Source organism: Sylvia atricapilla, chromosome 4, assembly GCF_009819655.1.
Source record: "Sylvia atricapilla isolate bSylAtr1 chromosome 4, bSylAtr1.pri, whole genome shotgun sequence".
Classification (NCBI taxonomy): domain Eukaryota; kingdom Metazoa; phylum Chordata; class Aves; order Passeriformes; family Sylviidae; genus Sylvia; species Sylvia atricapilla.
In genome coordinates, this window is record NC_089143.1 from 48469518 (window position 1) to 48495727 (window position 26210).

General features: G+C 38.2%; 1 protein-coding gene across 1 annotated transcript in view; it reads left to right on the plus strand.

The window, feature by feature from the left end:
* Positions 1-380: 380 nt before the first annotated feature.
* DKK2 (dickkopf WNT signaling pathway inhibitor 2) overlaps positions 381-26210 on the plus strand; it is a 39164-nt gene continuing 13334 nt past the window's right edge. The window contains exon 1 of the mRNA XM_066317832.1: positions 381-710. Coding sequence (XP_066173929.1) covers positions 453-710 — 258 coding nt within the window. The 5' untranslated portion in view covers positions 381-452. The remainder of the gene's footprint in view (positions 711-26210) is intronic.

Here is a 26210-nt window from a genome sequence, read left to right on the forward strand (position 1 = left end):
TCGCTCACTCTTCCTCTGAAACTTCAGCAAACGTGCCGGTGCCTGCCCTGGCGGGGAGCTGCCCGGGTGCAGTTTCCTCGCAGCTTATTGCTCTCAGTTTTTAGAGAACTGCCTGGACTTCTCGAGGACTTGGAGGAAAAAGACATCACAGACCTGACAGTTATTCACTGCCTATAGACTTGACACATTTTTTTGGTTTTGTTTTTCTTTTTTCCTAGGGGATTCTTTTTTAAAAATATTTTTCTCCCGTGTCTCAGAACAGCAGTTCCTTGAGTGGCTTTGAAATCCAATGCTTCCTTAACAACTTCGGGAGATATTTTAAAAAACTTTTCCCTCCCTCTCTTCTGTTATCATTGCCAAAAAAAAAAAAAAAAAAAAAAAAAAAAAAAAAAAAAAAAAAAAAAAAAAAAAGGAAAAAGGAGAAAAAAGATAATCCTTTTGGGGGAGGGGAAATGATCGTGCTGATGTGGAATAAGTGCTCCTACTGTCTCCTCTTACTAGCCGCGGTCCTGATCGTGGAGAGCTCCCAGCTAGACAGCTCCAGCTCCAAGGTGAACTCCATCAAGTCCACCCTGATGGGGGAGGCTCCAACTCAGGCAACCAACAGATCTGCAGGCATCCACCAGGGACTGATGCTTGCTAGCAGTAAGAAGGGCAAAATGCTAGAGCAGATGGGAAAACCTCCCAAGCACTATCACCGGCAAGGAGAGGTAGGACATCGCTTCATTGCTCCAGTGTCTGTCCATCTGTGTGCTGTATGTAAATAATTGCTTGTCCTCCCCCTCACATTGTTTTCAGAGCTTTAATGTGCCAAATTAATTTATTTACTTCATCGAGCTTGCCTGGGACAATATCATCTCATTGTGTTAAGAGCTGTGCAAGTGGGAGGTGTAAACCATTCGTTTTTCTCTGTAGAGTTAACAATGATGGAAGAAAGAGCAATCTAAAAAACTATCATCTTCAGCATTTCTTTGTTTGACTCCTTCAAAAGGCTGTCAGAAGCAAATGAAGAAATTTCTTGTTAACTCTCAAGACAGTAAATGATTTTAATTTGAATAGGTGAGGAAAATTTGAACATGGAATAAAAATTCACAGCAGTGTAACAAACTTGGGTTTAGAAATCACACTTCGCAAGCTGATCTCTGGTATCTTGATCCTTGGTAAGAAGAAAAAAGCATGCTATCCCTGTGATATAGTTTAAGGTACAGTCATTTGTTTAATAAGACAAAAAACAAATTCTAGTTTCCTTGTCCAGAATATGCTCCAGTGCTTGTGGAAGTTTTGTTTGGTTATGCGAGTTTGAATGTAAAGAAGATAGTAAAGGTTACAGAAAAAAAGACAAGGTTAAGGAAAGAAAGAAAGAAAAAAAAAAAAAGACCCTGACTTGCTTGTGCAGCCTCTCTATCCTGCCTGGAAACTTGGAAGTCTGATAGAAAATAATCTTCATTTGACTATCTTTTTCCTAAACTCTAAAGAAGCATTTAAAGCCATCAGTCCTGTTCTGCCCTCTCAAGCTTTTACTTGGATGGTATGAATGTTGCGTGTTGTGATGTTGAAAGAGGTAGACTTCTTCAGAAAATATAGATTTTATTGGGTATTTTTTGTATCTCTAAATATAGTTGCTTTTAGTAAGCACCAGTATAGCATCAAGAGAGCTGCCAACATTCACTACTAAAAAGGCAAAATACTCAATGCCTGAAGGGTCTCTATTTGCTTAAATTTTCTTTATAGCAGCAGAGAAGCTGAAAATTCAAGTAATTCACTAAATTTTCTAAAGTGTTTCACATCAGCTTCCTAATAATTGAATGTTATAATTTGGTTTTGCGTGCTGACATAGTAAACAGTAGTGGTAGTTTTGTTTTTTGTGTGTGAGAAATTTGTTTTTAAACTGCTCCAAGCTTTCTTTCCTTAGCCACTCAACTGCTTTATAATTTACCCAGAATTTAGTTGCCTCTCCTTACCTCTAAGCAAAGTTTAGCAAGAGATGCCATGGTGAAGTTTCATATTAATAAAGTGCTGTGCTCTTCTCTAGTTACTGATTACTGTTACATTACTATGTTGAATCCCCTTGAGGAGATAGAGGTGCCCATTGCACCTTCTTTTGCTTTCTCCTTGGATTTTCTTTTGTTTTCAACATATTCGCCAAATGTCAAAGTACATGTCCTATTTTCCCACTGAGTGTTATCCATCTCGTGAGTTCTGTGAGTCTGTGCTGCCCAGCCTTTGCCTTTTGGGGAAGTCTTGCCACCTTCCCCCGTGTACAACATCCTCAGCACTTCACTGTGTATTCAGCGCAATGTTCAGAATTATCGATTATAATTCACCCAGTTCCTGAAAAACAATTTGTACTGTCCACCAGTTGTGTTTGCAAGATTTGCCCCTAACTTGCCAGCCTGGACTGGGATCTCTAGGCACTTCCAGTTACTGGCATGAACTCACCTGGCACACTTCAAGCAAGAGACAGCACTGTAAGTATCTGTAGTGGTAGAAGATACGTCATGCATGTTAAAATTTCATGTTTGTAGCATAAGGAAAGATCCCCGGAGAACTGATGGATGTGACTCTCAGAGAGCGAAGCCTGACCTCCCATCAAGGGCTGTCAGCGCTGAATTTATCCTCTCTCCCTGAGATTCTGTCCCTAGATCCTTCATGGCCCCACACAGATGTATGTGAAAATGACACAGATTTGCTCCCAATAATTCTAGATGCTACTTTTGGCCATCTGCCTGAAGCAACACAGTTAATGAAGAATTTCTATAAAAAGAAAAAAAGAAGGGAAAAGACAAGGAAAAAGAAAATGAAAGAGTGGAAAAGTAAGAAGAAAAAAGAGGAAAGAAAAAAAAGGAAAATAAAAGAAAAAAAAAAGAAAAAAAACCACAAGGGAAGAAAAGATAAAAAGGAGTATCTTCTGTGAAAATGTTTTTTCTCTGGTTATACTTCCAAGCTGTAGGGCTGGTAAACTGCTCTTTTTTTTAACAGCAGTGTCAGCATATCAACCAATTAAGATACGACATTCTCATAATCTTTTTTAAAGTACTCTCTTATTAGGTTAGTGCTTAATTTGTTTTGATTATGGGACTTTGCACTTTACCATGCCACTTGCAAAAGAGCAGGCCTATGCTTTTCTTTCTAAAACAATCTGTTGAATTAGTGGAATTTGTAATGTCTCAAAAATAAGAGTATCATTTATATCTTGGCAACATTAGATGGTGAGTTGAGTGTCTTGTTTACAACTAGGAAATAGTTTTAATAAGGACCAAGGATTTGCAAGTTAAAGAAAAATTAATACAATTTTGCTGTTGTGAGGGCTCTGAGCTGTGCTTTTGGCTGTGCACATACACATGGTGGAAATCACCAAAACTGGATGAAAGGACCATCAGCCTCCAACCTATTTGCTTTTCAATTATGTTAATTCTCAGGACTAGGAGCAACTTGGGAGTGTTTAATCAGCAATAAATCAACCGATACAATAGTTCATGGCTTATCTGGAGTGTTGATGTTTTTCAGCTGGTAGTTACAGTGCTTCTGCCCAAAAAGGGAAGATCCAGCACTCTTTTGTCAGGCAAAGTTCCAGTTTAAATTAATGAAAATACTCACATGAGCAAAGCAAGCTGATCCAGCTTGAAGAGGGACTGGCGGGGCAAATGTGGATTTTAGTAAGACTTAACATTTTTATGTCTTTCTGAGGAATATTATTTATTTTCTGTTCTTATTCCCTTTACTGCCTTGGATCAGCAGAGAATGAGAAGCACTGATGTGCTAAATCAGTGAGATTTCATTCTCTTCACTGTTCTTTATTGTCACGACAGCTTTTCCTTTTCTGCGAACTGTTAATGTTTCCCCCATTTTACAGAGAATCAGAAAGTATCTACAGCATTTGCACAAGGGAAAAATATGCTCAAAATAGTGCCGTACAGTGCATGCTAATCTCGGTTACTTTAGGGGGATCAGGATTATATACTGTCAGCTATTTATTTCTTTTCAAAGCTTGATTTAGAGAAATGCTTCTAGGGACATCCAACACCTCAGTTCCCTGACCTGTCTGTGAAAGTGTTCTGGATATATCCCCTCTCCAGGTAAAATGATACAGTGAACAGGGTCATAACTGACAGTGAACACAGATTAATTTTTTCTCTGTGTTAGCTATAGCTTCCACTGTGTTTGGGCAAGGTCTCCAATGTGAGTGGGAGTGCTCTAGCTCAACTATAGAGATGCAACCTGAAAGGAAAAATAGAACATACTGTACAGTGCTTGAAAAGTATAGCCATTCCATAGATTCCTGGTTGATGACTTTGTAGCGTCTTTAAATCACTTCACCATCTTTTAGACTTCTTGCCTCTGGGTTTTAGTCCCCTCTCTCCTCTGAGGTGTGTCCCCTCCATCAATGCTAGGGTTTGCACACTTTCACACTTGACCACCTTTAACGGTCTGGTAGGCTGTGACCTACCAAGCTTTATTTCCAGCTGTTTTCCTTCTTTAGTCTATGGGTACTATTATCGTCTCCCCTTCTCACCTCTTGGCCACAAGCTGTTGCTTCAGCTCATTCCCCAGCAAGATTTATCTCTCATTCCCTTTGTCCCTTCACTGCTGCATAGCTGATTTGGTTTGTGCTTCCCATCGAAGACTGTCCCTTTCCCATGAATGTGATGGGAGCAGTAGCAATGGAGTGAAGAACTGGGGCATCGAATAGAGGGAACTGGCACATCTGTGGGGCTGACTAAGAGGTAGTGAGCTCTGGAAAAGGGAGAGAGGAGTGAAAAGCTGGGACAAGTTATAGCGCTGCAGAGGCACAACAGACAGCTATCAGATAAGCCTTAGTATTCTAAATACACTTGGTTTAATGGTAAAGATGTGGGTTTTTTTTAAATTCTATTGCAGCTTGAGCTAAGAGGTTTGAGACCACAGAAGCCAAACCAAAGAGGAATTTATTCAAATGACTAATTTGATACTGATCTCATACCTCTTAACGCATGGACATACATGTGTTTCTTGGACAGGACATAGTTACCCACAAGGACTTGCTAGAAAATGTTTGGATGATGCTTTATAGCAAGTAAAACAGCATGAGATGTAGTAATTGAATGCAGCGCCCTGACAATGTTACAATAAAATGTGCCAAAGACACCAAAAATATAACCACAATATCTTAAATAGCTAGCAATCAAGAGAATAAAAATTATTTCTTCATGGGATTAAAAATAAATTAATTAAAATAACTAAAAACTACATCCAGCAATAGCTGCCTTTTATTTTTTTAAATTTTAAAAAATACAGAATTGCTAAATCTGCAGAGGCCACCAGAGAATTAATTCTATGTTCTTGCTGTTTGGTGTTAGAAATCTGGGTGACATACTGGTTTACTGGCAGCAGTCTTACTACATAACCTACTGGCTTCTCTCTAAATTGCAAAAAATGGGGTGCAGAATATTATCTCCTTCCTGGGTCATGCTTGGTGTCTCCTTCAAATTGTTATTATTAACTGATGTCATAATATAGAGCAAAAGCTCCTGTAAAGTAACTTTACTACAAGTATTTCCTATTGGCTTTGCAACAATGTCTAGAAAAATTCTAGAACTCTGATGTGCTTCTGGGTGTGCAAGTACTTAGGAAGAGTCAGTTTCTGTATGGAAAGTCTGTCAGAGCTTAATGACAACACAGAAGATGATGAAGCATGATTACATTTTCCCTTCAGAAAAGTGAGTCTGATTAACTCATTATGTTTGATTAACTGATGCTTTGCAGATGCAAATATAGTGTGAGTTTAGTTTTGATCTTAATTATCTCAACGCCGGATGTATCTTGCAAGCACTTCATATCTCATGGCTTGTCAATAGAGCCTTTGGTCCTTTTACACTTGTACTTACAAATGCCTCACCCTGGAAATGTCGTTCAGGAGGAATTCAGCTCTGCAGAGGAGGAGCCCCATTAAGCTTCTGCTTCTGTTTGGTTTTTCAGCATGGCTTTCCTCTTCAGGTTTTGTATATCTGCTAATTTTTTAAAGTTTTATATCTATGTAAAAATGTTAATTTGGAGAACACCTTCAAAGCAGAGAGCTTCCCCTCCTGCACGTGCTTGCCAAGGTCCCTACCAAGTTCATGCTACTGCCTGCATGCACACACTGGTTGTGGCTGGCAGGAATCAGGATGTGGTGAGACACACCTGGAACCAGCAGCCCCTGCTTGGCCCATCATTGCCATGGGGCTTGTCACCATGTCCTGTCCTGATGCTGCAGATCTTTGTTCTGGTTTTGGCACTGCAGTCATGAAATGTTTATGATGGATTTAAGGAGCTGAAGTTTGTATGACACTATGGACATGATAGAGAAAGCTAGAAGTCACCCTTCTGCTTTTCCTGCACTGGTAAAATTCTGTGTTTATTAAGAATTTTATATTTATTCTTTTTTTTTAGTGAACTGAAGATAATTCTTTTGAAATCTTTGTCTTATTGCTGTGTTCTAGGCAGTGTTTTTGGTACTTTTAGGTTGAAACCTATAGGAAGCTACTATGAGCTTCATATCCATGGATGTGGAAGGCAAATACGAAAACCAAGAAGATGAGAAGATTTGCTTTGCTAATCTTTTAAAATGAATTTTGCCTGAAAAAGCTTGCATTAGAGACCATGAACTTTATCTCGTCCTTTTTTTTGCCAAGTATAAGATGTGCATTGGCAGTGTGTGTCCCCAAACCATCACTTTTCTTCAGTGTGACTTTTTTCCTTTTTGGTTGAAGGTCAGATTTATTCTAATGGAAATTGTAATGAACATCAAGGAATTTTCAAATTGTAATGAAATGTGAAAATAGATGATTTATGGTACTTCCAAGCTAATTGAAGAATCCTTTGCTCTGGAATAGGCTACAGAAAGTAGTGTTAGAGAGAGAGTGAGATGGCTTAAAAGGATACATATGTTCATACTAAAGAATAGCATAATACTAAATCACAATAATCTTCAAATAAAATAATGGGTTTTGTTCATCTTGGTTACAGTTTTTTTGGGATCGGCCTTAAATCCATCTATGATTTATACATTTGTGTTCACACAAACAGAACTTGAGTTATGAAAATAAATGGATATAAACACACTGTGGGAACATGGAGTTCACTCATTGAGCATCTATTTTGTTCTTACTAACGGAAAGAGCAGAGCAATGCTACAAAAAAGAAAAAAAAGCTTAAATGTTGTTGGATTTTCCCTGCTCAAAGCACATAAGCACACAGTTCAGCCCCTTGGGACTTTCTTAAAGCTAAGCTTTGATATGATTGAATTTTCATATGCATAGTAATGAATCTTTGAGACATGCATGTTGCACATGTGTAGTGCAAATGGTATTGGTTTAGCATTTTTAGCAGTAAGCAAAGGCAGACTGCTCTGCACATGCTTGGAAATGAGGTGTTGCTTCACTCTGCAAGCCCTCTGCCTCATTCTCTGTGCATCATGTAAGTGTGAACCAGGCTGTGCATGCTTTTAAAAGCATATTTATCGGTCCAGTGAATGAGAGGACAGGGTTCAGTTCTACGTGTTTTGGCAGCTTGCCTTGAGTAAAGCAGTGACTTGCTGTCAGCATGATCTCCTCTCTGCAATCTGAAATGACTGCAGTGGAGATCTCTTAAAGGAACTGCGAACACAATACGTTGATGTTGCAGCAGGAAACTTTTATTGTTGGAATCTCAGTCTTAACTGGAGCAGCATGAGGGAAAGTAGTGCATGTGATGGGGGAAGATCTCCTTTACTTTTCTTTTTGCATAGAGCAATGTAGCTTCTTGAATTGGGTTCATTTGTTGTTTGTTTGTTTTTTTTTTGCTATATGTTCTTACAGAAAATGGTGCACCTCTTCTTGACAGTCTGAAAGATACTAACATTCTGCTGTGGCCTGAACTGTCAGCATTAGTACATGCTGCAGTGTACTTGCCATATTTCTTTGTTTCTTTTTTTTTTTTGATTGGAAATGAGAGTGCAGAGCCCTCCTACCCAGTTTGTTGTGGACTCAGGATGCTGTTTTCTACCTCAAAAAATAAAAATCTTTGTTTCTCTCTATCTTCTGGGGTTTTAGGTTGCCCACACAGAGACTGAGCTATGAGTCTTTTGCTCTCCCTTTGGTAGGAGTACTGGATGTGTGCTTCCTTTCTTTCTTTTTCAAACATCATCTCCCTGTCATTCTTGAGGAGGGAGGGAAGACAAGACACGTCAATGGTCATGTTTTGCCAGATCTGCCTCTCTTAAATTTCAGTTTATCATCCACTCTGGTAGCAATAATGACATCATCTGGCTCACATAACCAACCACTCTGTGTGAGCTGAATGGGTGACAATGTGGGGTTGACAGCGAGACTGAAAGTTATTCTTTCAAACCAATTGCTGTTACTCCCAACAAAACTAAATTTCCATTTGCATTTTTTTCATAGCCAGTTCCTGTGGTAGGGTGAGAGAGTGGGTGTAGGTCAGAATTGAGAAATGGAAATTTTTGGAATCTAGGAGGAACCATAAAAACAGGAGGTTGCCATCCACTTGCCACACCTTCTCCATGTGGAGCCAAATGTTGATGCTGCCTCATGTCATCTTACAGGTAAAGAGAAAAATTGCTTAGGCTTAAAAGTCTACTTATAGTTTGGTGGTAGTACTAAACTGCTTAGCTGCATACAATGTTTTTGTAATTGTTAAAATAACTACAGAGTTTTTAAAATGCTCTTTAGGAATGCTTGTAAACTTCTGTGCTTGGATTTGTCCCCATTGCTATCTTCCAGACATCCCATTCCTTGCCAGGAAAATGGCTTTTTAACAAGAAGAATCCTCTGGAAATTACTTTCTGAGGGGGTCCTGGCCACAGCAGCTGCAACAAATTGCCACTGAACTTCAGTCCCAATTGTTTTTTATTGCTAAAAGGATAAGTGACCAAGTGAATACTTGTATTATAGCTTCATGACCGTTTATTAAATATCAAATTGTAGTGTGTGAAGTTGTGTAACCAGAACATCAAGGTTTTCTCTGCGATGTACCGATGCTTAAGCTGCAAGAGGGTGGGAAAGTCCTGCCAGTCCCAAACTGTTCTGTGGTTAGGCTGGCTTAGGGTTTTTCCTCTTTTGGGGCTAGTCAGTGATGTCAGCACAAGCAAAGCTATAACTGCAAGAGGAATCTGAGGAGTCATGGCACCACAATCCATGGCATGTTGGTCCACCTCCTGCTGAGGTCCGTGGGGGGCATTTCCTGAGCAAGAGGGTTTTGAGTAGCAACACAGCTTTAGCATAGCTCAGATTATGCTAACTGGGAAGCATTTTTGGCATGGTTTTTCAAATAAGCAACACAGAGCACAGGAAGGTCAATAAAAGATGGAGCAAAACCATGAGACAGTACAGGAGGTGTACTTGTATCTTTGAGCAGGATTTGCCACCTAGAAAGGGTCTGCTTGCCCTTCTCTCAGCTCTCTGCTCTAACTGGGAGGATCTCTCCTTCTCCAGACGTGCTGACCTTAATGTCACTGCTGTGGATTTGGGACTTGGGTTTGGTTTTGTCCATTACAGTTACAAGGATGATGCCTTTTCTTAAGCACTATCCTCTCAAGTTATCAGTGAAGAATAGATAAGAGAATCTTTATTTTAGGCACACATGTGCACTGCAGGTGTGAAGGGAACTCTTAAACTGTTTATGAGCGCACAAAGCCCCATGAACAAAGAGGGCAGAAAAGAACGTTGTCATTTTAACAAAAAATATGTTTTAAGGCCCTGTTAAAAAATAAAGCCAAAATAGAATAGCAAATGGGCTGCAGATTGTCTGTGTAAGAGGGATTAGCACTCTGAAAATCTCTGTTTTTTCTGAACAAGCTTGTGCCACAGGTAGTTCTGGTTAGCTGAGGTGCCATTTGACAGTGGGAGGTGTATCTACTGTCAGGCTCTTGTCTTGGAGAGTTATCCACAAAATCCTCTTCCAATAGGCACACACAGGCGAGGAGAATAGCACTGCCTTAACTCTGTTTTAAAGGTTTTAGATGACTAGGAGTCAATGGAGACATTGTGTGAAGAGGTGTGATAGCGGGGTGTGAGTACCAGATCTGGGGTGCCCTTATCACTTTTAAGTTTGGTGGGATTGAAGTCTCTTTTACTGTTAAAAAACAGTAAAAATATGTGTAAGGCCAATACAAAAGCCAAGATGATGAGAAGGTTTGCTTTGCTACTCTTTTAAAATGAATTTTGCCTGAAAAGGGTTAAGGGTCAGAATGGTCAAGGATCACTAAAATGAGAGAAAACACATTACTTTCTTTATCAACCATGTAAGAATATCTTAATTTGTTTGGAACAGCTTTCAGGTACACATCCATAGTGGTGGTGACAATTCAGTACCCAAACAAAAGTGATGTGACTCACTCTCCTCCAGCACTGTTTTCCAGCAGATACACCAAAGAAATTTGGCCATAGATGCAAGTTCATGCTGCCCAGAAATGCTACACATCAGCTCTTTGCTCTGCAAAATGTGCTGCTTTATTTCCCTTCTTATCCAAGAAGTGCCACATACTTCTGCACAAAAAGCCATCTCATCTTTGGCCCTGTTTACCGATAGGATGAAATGTCTTTATGCACCTGACTCCCTGAATGTTTTCAGTGAGAATTAAGTTCTGCATGCATTTAGTTAATGAGGTCATGCTCTTTTCCATGCACAAGAGAAATTCAGAAGAAGTCGTCTGTCTGATACTCTGTGCAAGGAATGCTCAGGGATGAGGTCCTCTCTTCCCTATCATTACCTATGTAAGGTAGTCCAAATTTAGTAATCAGAATAATTTGTTAAAATTATTATTACAGAAAAATTAAATCAGAATAATTTATGCTGTTCCCTCAGTGATGAAATAATTACATAAAAGATCAGTTACAGATCGTATCTAGTGTAGCATACATGGTTATGTTGGCCCTTCTCTCTGGGTTACAATCTTCATCCAGAGTAACTTTTTTCTTAAACCAGCATATTTTTCTTCTTTCTTTTTCTTTTTTTTTTTTCTCCTGTAAAACTGGACGAGGATGCGGAGTGCAGAGGTGTTGCAAGGAGAGCTGTAGTGCTTGTCTTTAATGAGCCTCTTCCTGACCCACCCTATGTAAAGCAGTTGACACATCATGTGTTGTGCAGCTGGGACAGCTACTCTGGCACATGTCTCTGATATGTGAACGTATTGAATCTGGCCTTTTGGAAGCACCGGTCCCATGCTGTTCTCCAGAGTTGTGTTTAAGTAATTTCCCAGATACCATGGATATGGGACTGGTAGGAGCAAAAGCTGAAATGGAATTCATGAGTTCAGATTTAGCTGATTCTGTGAAAACAGATTGCACAACACAGACTGACAGTTTCTGGATTTGATTTTCTCTCTTTCCTTGGTTTGACCTCTAGTACTCCTTCTGTCAGCTGGTCAGTATTTGGTTCTGAAGTAATAGAGTTTGTGCATTTGCGTGTGTATGTGTGAATGGGGTTTTTTTGTTTCAGTTTTTTGTGGGGTTGTTGTTTTACTTTTGCAGTGTAACCCTTTTAATTTGAATTTTACCCCTTGATAAAAACGCAGGCGAGTTTCTGTGAGACAGCAGCAGGAGTGCATGAAGGATGCTGGGGTGGCACAGGGATGAAATTCAGGCAGGGTGATCCACATTGCTGAACAGTCTGAGCAGACAAGAGCAGCCATGAACAAAGTTCATGCCCTGTCAGTGGCACAAGGCCCATCTCTGTCCCTGCCATATGAGGAGTTCAGCTGCTCCTGATATTCTTGACTTCACTGGAAGTGTTTGTTCTTGTATGCTTTGACCATTTGCAAGTAAAATTGTCACTGCTTTAACTTTTGATCCCCTTCTGCCCTAAATGACCCTATTGTTGGGAAATCAATTTTTCGAGTAGCTACTAGAGCACATTTTGTGAATGTTTGCTTCTTCTAAAGTTCATTTTAACTGTATGTTTTGCCTCAGTATTATTCAGAACAAAAGAATCTCTCATGCTCCTCTGTCCTGACAACGTGAGTCTGAAGCTTCCTTTTTCCTCCTAGCTTACCTCAGAGAACACTCTCTCAATACATTGCCTTAATTGCATTTGCGAGTACAATATCAAAGTTATTATTTCAAAAAGATTTAACTTTATTTTACCAGAAAAATGGCAGATCAAAATCAAATTACTCCATCTTTGCTCTTCAAATACTTGTGCAAATGGAGCCCTAGCTCAACTACAAAAACTTTAAAGAAATGGAACTTCCGAGGTATAACCCATTTCATAACTGATTAGAATAACTGATAATTGATAAAAAAAAAAAAAAAAGCAGGATTACTGCTGCATTTTACTATAATAGGAAAATATGATCAAAGCTTCACATAAATCTTTCTGTTCAACTTGTTGGCAAATTTTCCATTCTGGAAAATGGGCACAGAAATTTTTACAAAAATTTATTCACAACAGTAAAAACTTAAGCGGACCACTTAAAGAGTTGCAGTAAATGCCAGTATATTGACCACCTGAGAGATAAATCCCAGTGGTAAAATTCCATTTCTAATAGTGTAAAACAATATATATGGCATAATGTGATAGCAATTTGGCGCATACAGTGATAACCTGTAATTTAGAGTCAATTTAGTTATCTTTCACAGTGAAACAGCAGCAGAGAGACAAAAATTGAATACTAAAAACATATAAAAATAAAAGCCAAGTGAAATATCAGGAAGTGAAAAAAACCCCAGAGGGCCTTTTGAAACTGGTTCTAATCTCATGGTGCTGTGTAACTGTTAAAAGATATAAAACAGTCAGGATTAAGTAGAGAAGGACAGCAGGGGTGAACATAACCCAAGAACTGCTTAAACACAGGAGAAGGTAAATATAATGCAAAGACTCAGTTTGGAAAAGGCTTGCCTATAGGAGAACAGGATAGAGAGAAATAAAGTAGTGAAGAGTCATAAGAAGGTGAGTGGGGAACAATCACTCAGTGTTTGCTGTAGAAGAGGAGCAAAGAGCAGACAGTGTGAAATTATCAGACAGCTAGGAACTACTTTTTCATGTTGTGGAGCTCATTGCCACATGATGCTGTGGAAGCCATATGTGGGAACTGCTCAGATGCAGAGGAGACAGACACGGAGAGGAGAGATTGCACTGACAGGTCCTGAATTTCCAGCCTCAGATGTGTCTAAGTGACTGTTGGCTGAGACTGGGAGAATGCAACTGGAAGAAGTCCTGTGGTTGCCTATAATCTTATTCCTCTGAGTATTTGCATCTAGCTGGATGCTGGCCTGGCCACTTTTCTCTGATGGGTTAGTAAGTACTTTTATGTAATTACGCAGTTAATAACTTTAATCAACATAAAAATACCGTTTTTTTTTTGTTTTTTTTTTTTTTTTTTTTTTTTTTTTATCATTACCATAAGTAGTCCAGCTTGTTGCCTCAATTTATCAAGAAACCTAAGCATATCTGGTTCAGTGTAAGCATTTTTGTTTTGTGTACTTCTGTTAGGATGTGCAGGTACAAATATTATGCAAAAACTTAACTATTGAGCTGAACCCACTCCTTGGGTCTATGACAGTGGGCACTGATTTTCACATCCTCTCCAGTGCCCATAGACATCAGTGTGAACACTCCCATGAGTGCCAGTGTGGTTTTGTTATCCACATTTTTAGTCAAAAAAGTTGAATAATCCAAAGAGGTTGCTGCAGCAAATGGAAAACATGACTACAATAAAAAGGAAATGGAAAGAAGAAGAAAGAGGCAAAGAGGCTTAGAACAGATTTGCGAAGTATGTAGGATACACAAGTCAGGGGAGACTTTTCAAAGATTTTTGCTAAGATTTAATCAGCTACAGAAGTAAATACTTTCCAAAAAGAGTATGATTTTCAGGCTGTTAATTACTCAGAATGAAGATTTGGGCGGGGGGGGGTGGGCACAGCTTTTTTTGCTTTTTTTCATAATTTCCTCAAGGATTTTGCTAATGAGTAAATCCTTCCCTTGCAAATTATCATTATACACAGGATGAAGTATCTTCAAATTTTTGAAAAGTCCAGTGTTTCCAAAGTTCTTACAGATTTGATGAATACTCTGATGATGGGAAAGTACTGGGTTGGTTGGCTCTGTCTGCAAATACATACAAAAAGCTGAGGACAAAGAGCAACTCAGGATTAGAGTCAAACTCCAATAATCTCCTGTTTTATCTTTGAAGTCAATTTGACCATAGATTTTAGGAGCCTAAATAGAATTCACTGTGCTATGAGTGCTGGTATATGTGCGTTTGTGTGCATTCTTTCCCTGCTTTCACCAGATCCTTCTCTCCATCAGGCATAAGTTGGAGTTCACAAAATATTGTGTTCCCTCTGTTGTTTTCCCCTTGCAGCAGTCTCTGGTCACCCTCTCTGCCTTAATAAGTATTGATAGTATTAAAAAAAAATTTTTTAAACCCTCCTTTGATCTTCTCTTCCACCTGCAAACTCCCAAAAGAGTTAAAAGCCATGGTTAACACACATGTTTAAATACTTTGGCATTCAGACTTGGATTCCAACCATCCAGGTTCAGTAAAAAACTTGGCAGAGCTGCTGCCTCTCCACTGTGCTTGAGAGCAAGGTGTGACAGCTTGCGACCAGTTGATTGATGTGAAGACACTTAATGCATTTATGGCTAATGCAGTACATGAATTTTGGTAGATATGACCAAGTCCAGTCTGCTCCCTTCTTTTAAGCATATGTGGAAAGGCACTTGCTATCCTGAACTTGTCTGCTTGCTAAAATCTCTGACATCTTTTTGCTGGTGAAAAAAAGAAATCCCAGCTAATGGTGTATATTCTGCTGTTTTTGTGCATATGGAGCATTAGCTATCTGAGCAGAGCATTTTCAATGGCTGTGTGAAATAGTATTTACAAGGACCACAAATGCTTTGTTGGTTAGCCTTCAAGTGTAGTATTTGGTTAGCTCAGTCATCAGTTATGTGAAATTTCTATTTTCTATGAAATTTGGTTCCAAAAACCTGTCAGTGTATGCCATCTGAATTTCCTCATCATGTAAAATGCTCCTCTTTGAAAAAAAAATATGATATTTTAAGGAACTAAAAACGTTTGGAAGATGATAACATAGATGACCATACCAAACATTTGCACAATGGGGAATATTTTTAGAGAAGAAAAACACAGAAGAAATTAAATGTTGTAAAGTTTAATAGGAAGTGCACAAGCTGAATATGATCCTGCTTAAGTCAATATGCCTTTAAACAGTAGTTTTTCTAAACTTGCCTTGGAATATTTTTATTTTTAAAGATGAATACCTAATGTAAAAATTCTTGGAATAAAAATAATCTGCTTTTTTTTTTTTAACTTTTCAATGTAAAAAAAAAGGTGCTGTTTTCACAATTGGTAAGATTCTAAGCAGAACAATATCATAATTTATTGCAGAAAAGATTATTTGTTTTGGGAACTTGCATTTGCTCTTGAATCAGCAGGTTATGCTGCATTCATTTTGTATCCTTCTCAGCTTTCATGCTTTCTCATCCATCTTTTTCTGATATTATATTAAACTCTTGAGTGTATAGAAATTTAGGTTCCCAGGACTCTAAATTAGACTGCAACTCGATTCATCTGACAGACCTTTCAAACTGGGACTGTAATTCCCAGTTCATTTAGATACTTAATGATCATTCAGTCTTCTGTCCGTGTTTCCACTTGCTCACTCACTTTTTACGCAGTAGGAGTCAGTCAATTTTCAGATCAGAAGCATATGGTACCCCTCCAGCAGACAAACATTTTCCACCAACATTTTGAAGAGAATGAAAATCTAAATAAATTACCCCCAAGGCTGAAAGCAGCCTATTCACCAAACAGTAATTCCACAGGAAAAATAAATGTTCAGCAAAGTGATCTTTCATTTGAAAATTGGATCCAGACTCTACAAACCGAGAAGGGTGAGCAACTGTGTCATATGTGATACAATGCAGTTTGTCTGCAAAGTGTGCTGTCACAAGGTACTGATGTTCTGCTTATGGGGAAATGCAGTCTGGGCAAAAATTAAACAGTTTGTTTGTCAGCAAACTGTTGAAATTGTGGTACCATGACCATTATCCCTCATGAATTATAAATGGTTAATGCATATGGACCATCCACCAGCTGGTTCAGAATGATTCAGGACAGGTTCATCTTTCAACACTTTGTTTTGAAAATGTAGAATTCTGTTATTTGAAGAAAGATGGTAAAATCATTATGTCTGAAAGGCAAACAAAATTTAGTCTGTTAGGAACATCATACACATAGTTAGTTCCATGTTTATATTTTGCTCTAATATTGCTTCTCGGTAAATTAATCGTTGCTGCCTTGGTTTTTTGCAAGGGAAAGAATTTACTTCTGCCATGGACCATTCTGTAGTAGTAGTGGTAGTAGTATCTTATTGAGGATCAAGGGAGGAAAAAATAGTTTAAGGACTTAAGGGCCAGTTATCCTGTCAAAATGCAGCATTTTAACTCAGCTGCCTCTTCAAGCAACCATGTGAATTGGACATCCAAGGTTTCTTTTCTGAAAAGAAAAATCACTGCAACCTATTATAACTTAGAAAATATATCTTTTCATGAGTTGCACTGATTTTTGTCCACCTGTGCAAGTCATCTGAATTGAAAGGAAATTTCAACAATAGAATAATTGTAAGTTTGTGATACTTAGAAGAGCTAAATCCAGCATCTTTGTGCTTCAGGCTAAGGTGAATTTGTGCTTAAATTGATTTAGCAAGGGATCAGTCAGAAAAAGTATTTAAGAAGGTAACTAAAGCATTTCTATCTTTAAAACACTTACAAAATTTTAGCCAAGGACATAATTTTATGGGTGGTGTAGTAAAGAAAATACCTAATTTATAATATAATTTATAATTTATTTTCTGTTTTGTTTTTTTTTTTTAACCAATACTGTGATCAAAACTGTGTTTGCAATCTCTAGTGAGGAAAAGGGAAAACACCATAAAAGAAGTTCAAGAAGTGTCGATAAAGACCCAAAACCTTCAGTTCTTGTTAGGGGAAAATACCCTCTTTTTTGAAATTAGGTCCTTTAAAAATGAAATTATTAATTAATTTAAAATGAATTATTCAGTCCTATTTAATGCTCAAAGCATAGCAAATTTCCTTTTCTAAATAGTTTTGAAGATAAGTTTGGAGTTTGGAAATGAAGTAAAATTATTATAAAACAGGTTGCTTTAAAAATGGCATGAAATGCTTTCATGTGTGTTGTTTTCCAAAGTTTAAATTTAGTCCATTCACAAATAGGATGAGAATTATTTTATCTCTTGGAGATTAAATTTTTCCTGATATCAGGCTGTGCATTTTTTCTGGTTCATTCATTACCAATAGTAATAATTTTGTGATTGTCTTTTGGTCAAGGGCTCTACTGTTTATGCACATGCTAAAGAATCTTACTGTCTGGATTCAGGTTAATAGGTGTGATAAATGAGGGGGAGTATTTACTGTGTTAACGAAATTCAGAAAACAGCTGATTTTAGATGGATCTGATAGCACAATTTAACATTATCCCTTACTTCAGCAACCGGATTTCAGGTGGAAAGACTAATTAAGACATTGGTAGCACAAAGCTAGTGTTTCTTTGGTTAAAAAAGCATTGTTAAAAAATAAACTAATTTCAGCTTGAAGGAACTGCTTTGACTAAGGTCTGCCCTAAAAAACCACCACAGTAATAATAAATGTAACATTGATCTTGTGTAACTGTGCAAGAAATCTGAATTGGACAAGTACAGTCTGATTCCTTGGTACTACTTGTCACCTTCCTGTGGAAATTAGTGGGAAATTACAAATTTCTACCAACAGCAAATTTGCCCCTGCAAATAACTTTACATTCTTTTAACTCTTATCATTTAAACAACAATGGCACAAAACAAACCTGCATTAATTCTTTCCTCTTAAAAGTGTGCATCTTGGCATATCTGACATCTAACAGTAGTTAGGAATGTCAGTCAGTCTTCATGGTTTGTTTTTATAAAGTTGTATGTCAGTTGAAACTGCCCTACAAATATGTGGTCTTTGCCCTACCCCTCAGCTTCAGAGCCACATTTTAAAACACGGCTATAATGCTTGTTTGCTTGTATAGATAGCTCTGTTAGCTGGTTTTTCTGTCTTGTGTTTGTCACAAAAACTCATTGGAAATCTGTTATTTCAAATTATTTCTAAACCACTTCCTACTTGGTAAGGTAAGGATGGGATTGATAAAACAAAGAAGTGTTCATTTGATGTGTGGTTTTGTGACTCACTGGGTAAAAACTATTTGTGCTGTGTGACTCCAGTAGGTTTTCAAACAACATCAAGGAGATATTTATTGGCACCGCTGTTTTTGTGGCACTGAGAAAAGAATAAATAAGTGTAAAGGAACAGCTGTTTGAAGTTCTTCTAGCAGAATTTAAATCCCATATTTTCCAACAAATGGAATGACTCTGCATTTGAATGCTAAACCAGAAAGGTTTATAGTGCATATGGTACCTATTTGAATTTTTTAAATGTCTAATTTCTGCTGTGGAAATGGAGGCCAGCTTGAGTTATTTATTGTGGGATGCAGAAGGAAATCACGACCCTTTGCAGGGACACGTTAGAATCCCTGCACCATTCAGCCAGTTTTCTCCTGTCACACCTACTTAAATTTTCAAAAAGAAGCTTTAATGTATTGGGTGTGCTCTGGATCTTACTAGTTCTGAGCACTTATGACAGCTTTCAGAGATTGCTGGTGGCTCCCAGTAGATTGTAATTCTAGAAACAGGAGCCTGATGCTAAGCATCACCACCTGTTCCCCATTATTTTCCTTCAGAAGAAAACAATGCAAGTATAAGATTACATACTAATGGAACCCATTTTCACTAAATAGGTACATTTGGTCACATGTTATTTGGTGGCCCATAAAAGAAAAAGAGGAAAATAGTATGCTGTTTTCAAAAGGCAGAAGCAAATAAAACTTAAATTAAGAGTTTCCTAACAAGGATAGCTAAATCAAATTCTTCCACGGCAGGTATATCAATATGCAATATGTAAGTACGTACAGATTGCTTGTTGGAATCACTGTGTTTTCAGTTTGATTTGTTGACATATCCTAAAAAGCTTTGGCCTCCATTCATCTCTGTAAATCCACTATAGAGCTGGATTTGAACGTTTTTGGCATTTGCACTGATTTCCTGTTTCTATTTTGCCTAAAACAACACGGATCTCATCTCTAACCAAGGTTTCTCCACTGCCCCTCACTAGAAAAATATATAAGCAGATATTGCTCGGTTATGATACTTGCAAATTAAGTAGTTGTTTGTTATATTCTGTTATTATTTGCCATGCACCAGCATGGTCTCATGTTATGTCTCTGCTATATAGTCATGTGGCATATATCTAGGTAAGTGAAGGAATGTTTAAAATGGACTCATCATTGCTTTTCTTATTAAGTGTTAGCATGTGCATGTAGGCAGTACATATTTCAAGCACAGAAGCCTGTGTATGTCTCCTCCCTTGGAATCCTGAACACGTCAGCATTCACATAGAGCCTGTGATAGCCTGGCGTGCTTGGGGTATTCACCAGTCCTGGTTTTGGCTGCAGATCAGCCTCTAAATTGTATCTGTATATCTACTTCTTAGCGCTTCTTGTTGCTATTTTTCCTTTTGCTAATATCTTATTCCCAAGACCACTCTAAAAAAAGCAGCTTTCTTTTTTTTTTTTTTTTAAGTTTTTCCTGCTTGTGTTGCTTGGTGATTCTTCTCTGAGAATCTGTCAGACTGTTGGTAGCCTTTCAATAGTCCTGCTTCTTGCAAACTTGTCAGTAAAAAGTTTTTTGAGATAAGATGCTTTTTGAGAGGTGTTATTTCCTGATTTTTGCAAACAAGGTTCAGCAGTTAATTTAATGGCAGAAAATTAAGGGTGACTTTACTCTCGTACCTTTGGGGAGATGAGGTGTTATTAGCAGTGTTTCTTTGCTGTGTTCATGCTTGGGAGACAAGCCCTTCAATTGGCAATCCCATCAGAATGAATGGGGTCACATGTGTGGAACACTTTGTAGCTACATAAATTCATTTTCTGGAGTAGGTTTAGTGGCTTTATGAGGCAGCCTAAATGGAAGTACTGTCTAAGCTATAATCACCAGTAGAGAAAGACTTAGGATCAAGCCTTTGATCTGGTTTATTCCCTCAGATATGTTTGTTCTGTAGTATTGGACTGGAATCTTAACTCTGAAACTGGAACTGAGTTTTTGCACAGAGGAAGCAGAGGTAGATTTATGGAGTGCTCTATAGCTGCTTTTCTGAATGAAGTACTGCTCTAATGACATATATTCAGGGACTAGGTTTGTCTGCAAATCAGATTATTTGAGCTTTGTAAGAGTTTCATTTCAGATGTACCAAATGGATTTTGGTGGACATTGTCAGACCATGACATTACTCAGTACATAGATTAATGGATGTGGTATTTCAGAAAAATTGACAGACATGGTCTTAGCTTTTCTGTGATCAAAACAAAGCATTTCTATACCTCTTTTCAAAAGTGTGTCCAAGTTGCTTTAAAATAACTGAAAGTGAATGCTTCCAACCAGCAGAGAATTTACATTCCATGATTTTTCTTCTATCATGTATTGATGACTGGCTCTTCAAATCCTTTCTCATGAGCTAAGTCTGTAATGAGTAAATCTATTGTGAGGCTCAGTGAAACCATGTGATCACTGTGAGGACTACTCACATTAGGGAGAGATTACAAGATCATTGCTTTTTAGCCTTTTGATTTACCAAATAACTTTAAAACTTCACTCTGATTTGGACTGGGAAAGCCCCTTTGTCGGCCAGACACAAAATTTCCATGTGTTTACATCAGGTTTTTTCTCACAGAGCAGATAACAGCAGTGCTGGTTTAAACATCTGAAAGCTCTTTAGTAGGATGGGTTCCTGCACCCAGCCTGGTGAGCTCTGTATGAATAGCTTTAATTTTATTCATGTAGCTTACTAATAAAAACAGTGATCTGGGAGAGTCATGGGCAGAGTTCTGCCTAATGGAGTCTCATTTAAACCACAGCTTGCTGCATTTTGTTTGAACTTCTCAAAAGTCTTTCTTGAGTTACACTCGATAGGAATGATAAGGGTACTACTGCACGTTCCTCAGCAAATCTGTAACACACAGGGTGTTTTTCCACTTAGATGTGTGTGTATTTACATGGAAGTTGGGCCTAAGACAGAGTCTTGTTTCCAGACCAGATGTACTTTGACTCGAAGACTCTAAGATCATTAACTTTGGGTTTTGGTGTATTGTAAACAACTGTGGCTTAGCCATGAGTAAAAAGCAGCTGACACTGAAAAGAAATGAGGGAAGAAAGTCAGCAAATGTTTGTATAAATAGCTGAAAGAGGTGCTGGGAAGGATATAGGCATTTGTATTTTGCTCTTAGCATGCACTCCCTACTGGCCATCACTCTACAAATGGCTGAGTCTTAGTGGTGTGCCAAATTGTTTCCCTGCTGCTAATGCTGATATTTGTCAGTGCCTTCCATCTCACTTCAGTAAGTTTTTTAATGGAGACTTAAAACTACAGCAGAGGAATAGGTCAGTGATTGCAAGGGTGTATGTGTAGATCAACTTTGTTCTCTGTTAAAAAAAAAAATCCTAACTGCACTAGGATGTTCTTCTTGCTTTTTTTTTCCAGGTCTCACGATCAAGCATGGTAAGTCTTGTTAATACAAGATAAGGAAAAATATGAAAATATTTGAAAAGGAATGTTTTGGAGGAGAATGATTATGTTCTCTCAGAATGTGTTAAAAAACATCAAAATAGCAATGTAGTTGTATGTTATGTTCAAAAGATATTCTGGAATATACATAGGCCTAACTGATGGGCAGTACACTTATGTCATGTTTTACTGAGGGACTTCTCGGTATCCATGTTCATGCTCTTTCACACAGCCTGCCTGTAGGCTTCAGCCTCATTGCATTGCTTTGACTGAGGAAAAAGGTCTTATTGAATAAACCTGGACAAATATACTTACATTAGATTAAATCTTTGCAAGTACACTATGTGCTATCTAAAGCTTGAGCTAAGCATTGAGTAATTAATATACATTATTGTTGCTGAAGATAGCCTGACACCTTCCAACCAAGAATTTTGACTGATAATTTATTTATACTGACAAAATTTATCTCTCTAAAATATATTATCTCCAGGCTGTTAACCCTTTAAGTTAAGCACTGATGTGCCTTCAGGCCAAGTCCTGAATTGACATGTTTAAGTGAGGCTCTTTTGATTAAAATGAGAACAGTGGGCCAAAATGACCAATTATGTGTTTTCAGGCAGAAAGTAGCAGCAAGGCTGTGCCCCAATACCTCAGTTTAGAGAGATCTTCTGAGTAGGGAAAGTGGTGGTTGCTCCCATCTCATATGAACCTTTGAGTTGGTTTTAAGGAAAAGCCACTCTATCTGGAAAACACTTCAACATTTAAACAGTGGTACTTAGTTACTTTATGGGCTGATTTTCCTACTTGGGAGGGACTTCTTAAGACAATGGGAATTGTGCCTGTTTTGAGATGAGTAGTCTCTGGAAAAGGTGATTTTCTGTTTTGTTTTGGGTTTTTTTTTATCCATGCTTTTTCACAAAACATGCAAAGACTCAGGTAAATGTAGTCACTTGGGTATGCAAAGAGCTGCCTAGTGGGTTTTGCAGCTCTTTCAGCAGAGCAGGTGTGTAACCACCACTGATGTAAGAGTTGGTTCAGTGCAGGTGGAAAGAGATCCTCAGGGCTAAGAGATCATCAGAGCTAAAAACGTGGCCCAAAGGGAAATATGCTGTCTTGTTTTAATTCCAATGTATTTTGAGCAGTCCTGTCTCCTGGAGGTTTAGAAGAGCAGGAAACTGCAAGGCAATTGCTTGACTTGGGAAATACCCTTCTCATGACTAAGAAAAACCACCTAGTGTTCATTACTTTTCTGTGATGAAGTACTTTTAATTTATGTCAGTCTAGTTTTTTTCTGCCTTCTTGTCATGTAGGAAAATAATCTGTTGCTCAGTAGGTGAATCACACTTTGTGTATAGTAAACAAATGTGCATACATTATCAGAAATAGAAACATGTAAATAACATCATCTTCACTACTGCTTGTTGAACTATCCAAGACTTAGTTATAAAAAACTTTTATCTAAATAAAATTGTTTTATTTTTCCCATTAGTGTCATGTGGAGTATAGGGAAAAAATAAGTCATATTTCCATATCTTCCAGCAAACATTGTAGGAAAAAGTAGGAAGGAAATCTTTTGTCATAATCACATAGTCATGGTCAATGTTTGGTTTCAGCATGAAGTTTAAGGAGAACTCTGCACATAGCCATGCTCTAAAAGTTTTTTGCCAGTTATTAAATATACTAAGTTTGTCTGTATAATATGCTTTTAAAAATCAAGTTATTCCTCTAAAATATGCTTCCATGGGTATCACTCAAAAGTAGGATACATTTTTTCCTACTTGGCTGGTAAATGTGGCCATCTTGATTTGTATTTGCCTTTGTTAGGAGATAATTGTTACAGTCACTATTGCTTATATTTTGCACATCTGAAAAAAAGGGTACAAATTCAGAAAAAAAGAAATAATCATTCAGTTTAATGAATTATTTTTAGTGTAGCTACTGTGTACTTCTTACATGGCCTTTGCACAGCAAGCTGTTTATACCTCACTAGCTTGGGTCCATCTGCTAAAAAGAAAGAAAAAGAAAAGGCAGACAAAACTAAAGAAGTAAAACACTTGAAGTCTTTTCTGCCCCTGTTGGTTTTGTTGTGTAGGCTATCTAGCAGGTAAAGAACTGATCAGGTACAATTTTAAGAAAGTATAACACCTAGATGCTGCCTCTGGGCAAGGTTACAATGCCAACAAGAGGAGTTCAGATAAAGGATGACTCTATGTTTGGACTCCAGGGCATATAAATGTGAAAAATGCCTGCTAACGAAGTGTGCAGTACCCTGGGGAATGCAGCTCATGCAGAATAGAAGTTGTCAAGAAGGTGGTGCAATATTACCATGGTTCCTGCTTCTTTGCCTTTCCTAACAAGAATCAGATATACACGAAAGTTTTCACTACAGTAAAGTTGCGAGAACTAAAAAGTAGTATCAGGTTGCTGCATCTGGCTTAGCTTTAGAAGTGGAAATATAGTAATGGGATAAAAGAAAGGGCCACCCACTATAAAGTGTGGGTGACCAGTATAAGGAAAAAGCACCCCCCCTTTAATGCTTATTTATTCCAAAGGCTGTTACAAAGAAATTGCTCTCAGTCTGATGTAGTGCCAAACACAGGGGATTAAACTTTTTAATGACTTTTTGTTGACCAACATCCAAGACATCTAGGAACAAGAGAGATTCTGTAACTCCACATAAAGAATATTATTTTCAGACAAGAAGAGGGTACTTGAAAACGTAAGTTCGGAAGATAGGATAAAAGGTAGCAGGGAAGAGGATAAATGCATGTCTCAGCAGCAGAACAGTTTAATTTGAGGGTGGAGAACAGATTTAGAGCTAATTCCATGTTAAATGCCAGAATTCTAGGTAATTGCTTGCTGACAATGACTGGAATAGGACAGTGTCCATTTTGGCTTGATTCAGAAATTGTGTAGCATTCTTCTTTCTTTCTTTCCCCTCTCTTTTTTCTTTCATTTCTCTCAGATTAGGTGTGGCTTCTTTTCCCTACAAATTAGATATTTCCTGAAATCCCACTGTTCTGTCTCTTTTGTGTTATGGTCCCTAGCACTGAAGGAAGTCTTGCTTGAAAATGGAAAGGGGCCCATAAGATTGAGAAGAGGGTGTAGTCAGAGTACAGTGTCTGGAATGAGAGATGGTCCCCCAGAGATTATCGCAGACTGAAACTAAGAGCAGTCTCTCCTAACTCAGGGGCTGCAGACATAAATGTAGTCTGAAGCCACCCTGTTCTTGCCTCCTGGACTGCATGTGCTCGCTCTCTCTTCTGAGAATTGGGGTCTGGGTTTGTTTGAATTAATAGTGAAGTCATTACACTATGTAAATACGTTAGTCTTCATCTGGTTTTACTCACAAACTATTCTTGCCTTTCTGTGCTGTTCCTGTTTTCTTGTTTGTGCAAAATTAATCAGGAGCATTTTAAAAGAAAAGGGGGAAAGGGTGAATAGTGTTGAAACCTTGATTGGTACGTTATTTACCACAGGCTGAAGTTTGGTAGGCAGTTCCAACTTAATCATATAATAAGAGTACAATGGCATTTTTAATGAAGCTTTTAGGAATCCTTTCCCTTTGTCATCTTTGGCCTTCTTTGAGTAAACTGTGATAATTTGGCTTAATAGCCTAGTATTACAATTTTTCATTTTACTCTTACTGAGGAGTCAGATGAGCAGCAGTATGAGCCACTTCACAGAGGTTGCCTGTGCCCTCAGGGGGCTGTGACGTGTTTTCCTGGGACAGTTGGTTTTTTGCAGGTAGTCCCACTGCATGAGGAATACTGGCTCCTCATGGAAGCACAACTGCTCCTAGAATGAGTCAGGATGAGGAGTTGACTCTCATACTCTGATTCTTCCTGTTGCTATGAAAAGGAAAGCCCCAAGCTGCATTATTGACTTGTCTTGTTTCTCAGTCTCACTCGTGCAGACCAATTGCAAAAACTGAAGAAATACTGACTTTATTTGCTTCTTTCTTTTTCCTTAAAACTCATGGACTTCTGTGGCAATGCCTCTGAGTCATCTGTGGTACAAGAGACTGGAAAGTGGGAGCTGGTGCAGGTGCCCCAAAGTTAGTTGGTTATCCTGATATTAAAGCTGGACTGATGGGTTTCTGATGCCTTATTTCAAATCTCTGTAGGTGCTTCGGCATTCTCAGCTCTCCCTGCAATGGAGCAGTCACAGCCATCATGTTGCAGAGGAGCTCACGTAGAACAGAAAGAGAGAGAAGGTGTTTGGAATATCAGATGACAATGGTGATTTCTGGCACAGAGAGAAAGAACTGGGGATTGAAAGAGGCATATGAACCAGGTGCTCTCACATAAATGACCATCAGGGAAGGAGACAATAATGCTGACATTTGGTAATGATGTTAGCTTGTGGCCAGCAGTCTGCTGAAGTGGAGACTTCATTTCATCCTTCTCAGACATATGGCACCTGGCTGTCTCTCCAGCTGCCACAAATTCATGTTTTCAGGGATGTCCTTTTAAATATGAGAACCATAGAAAGTGCAGTTTGAAAAATGGTGTCTTAAATGCTTTGTATTCTGCAATGTAAAGTATATTCTGTAAGGAATACTAAAGAGCCATTTCCAG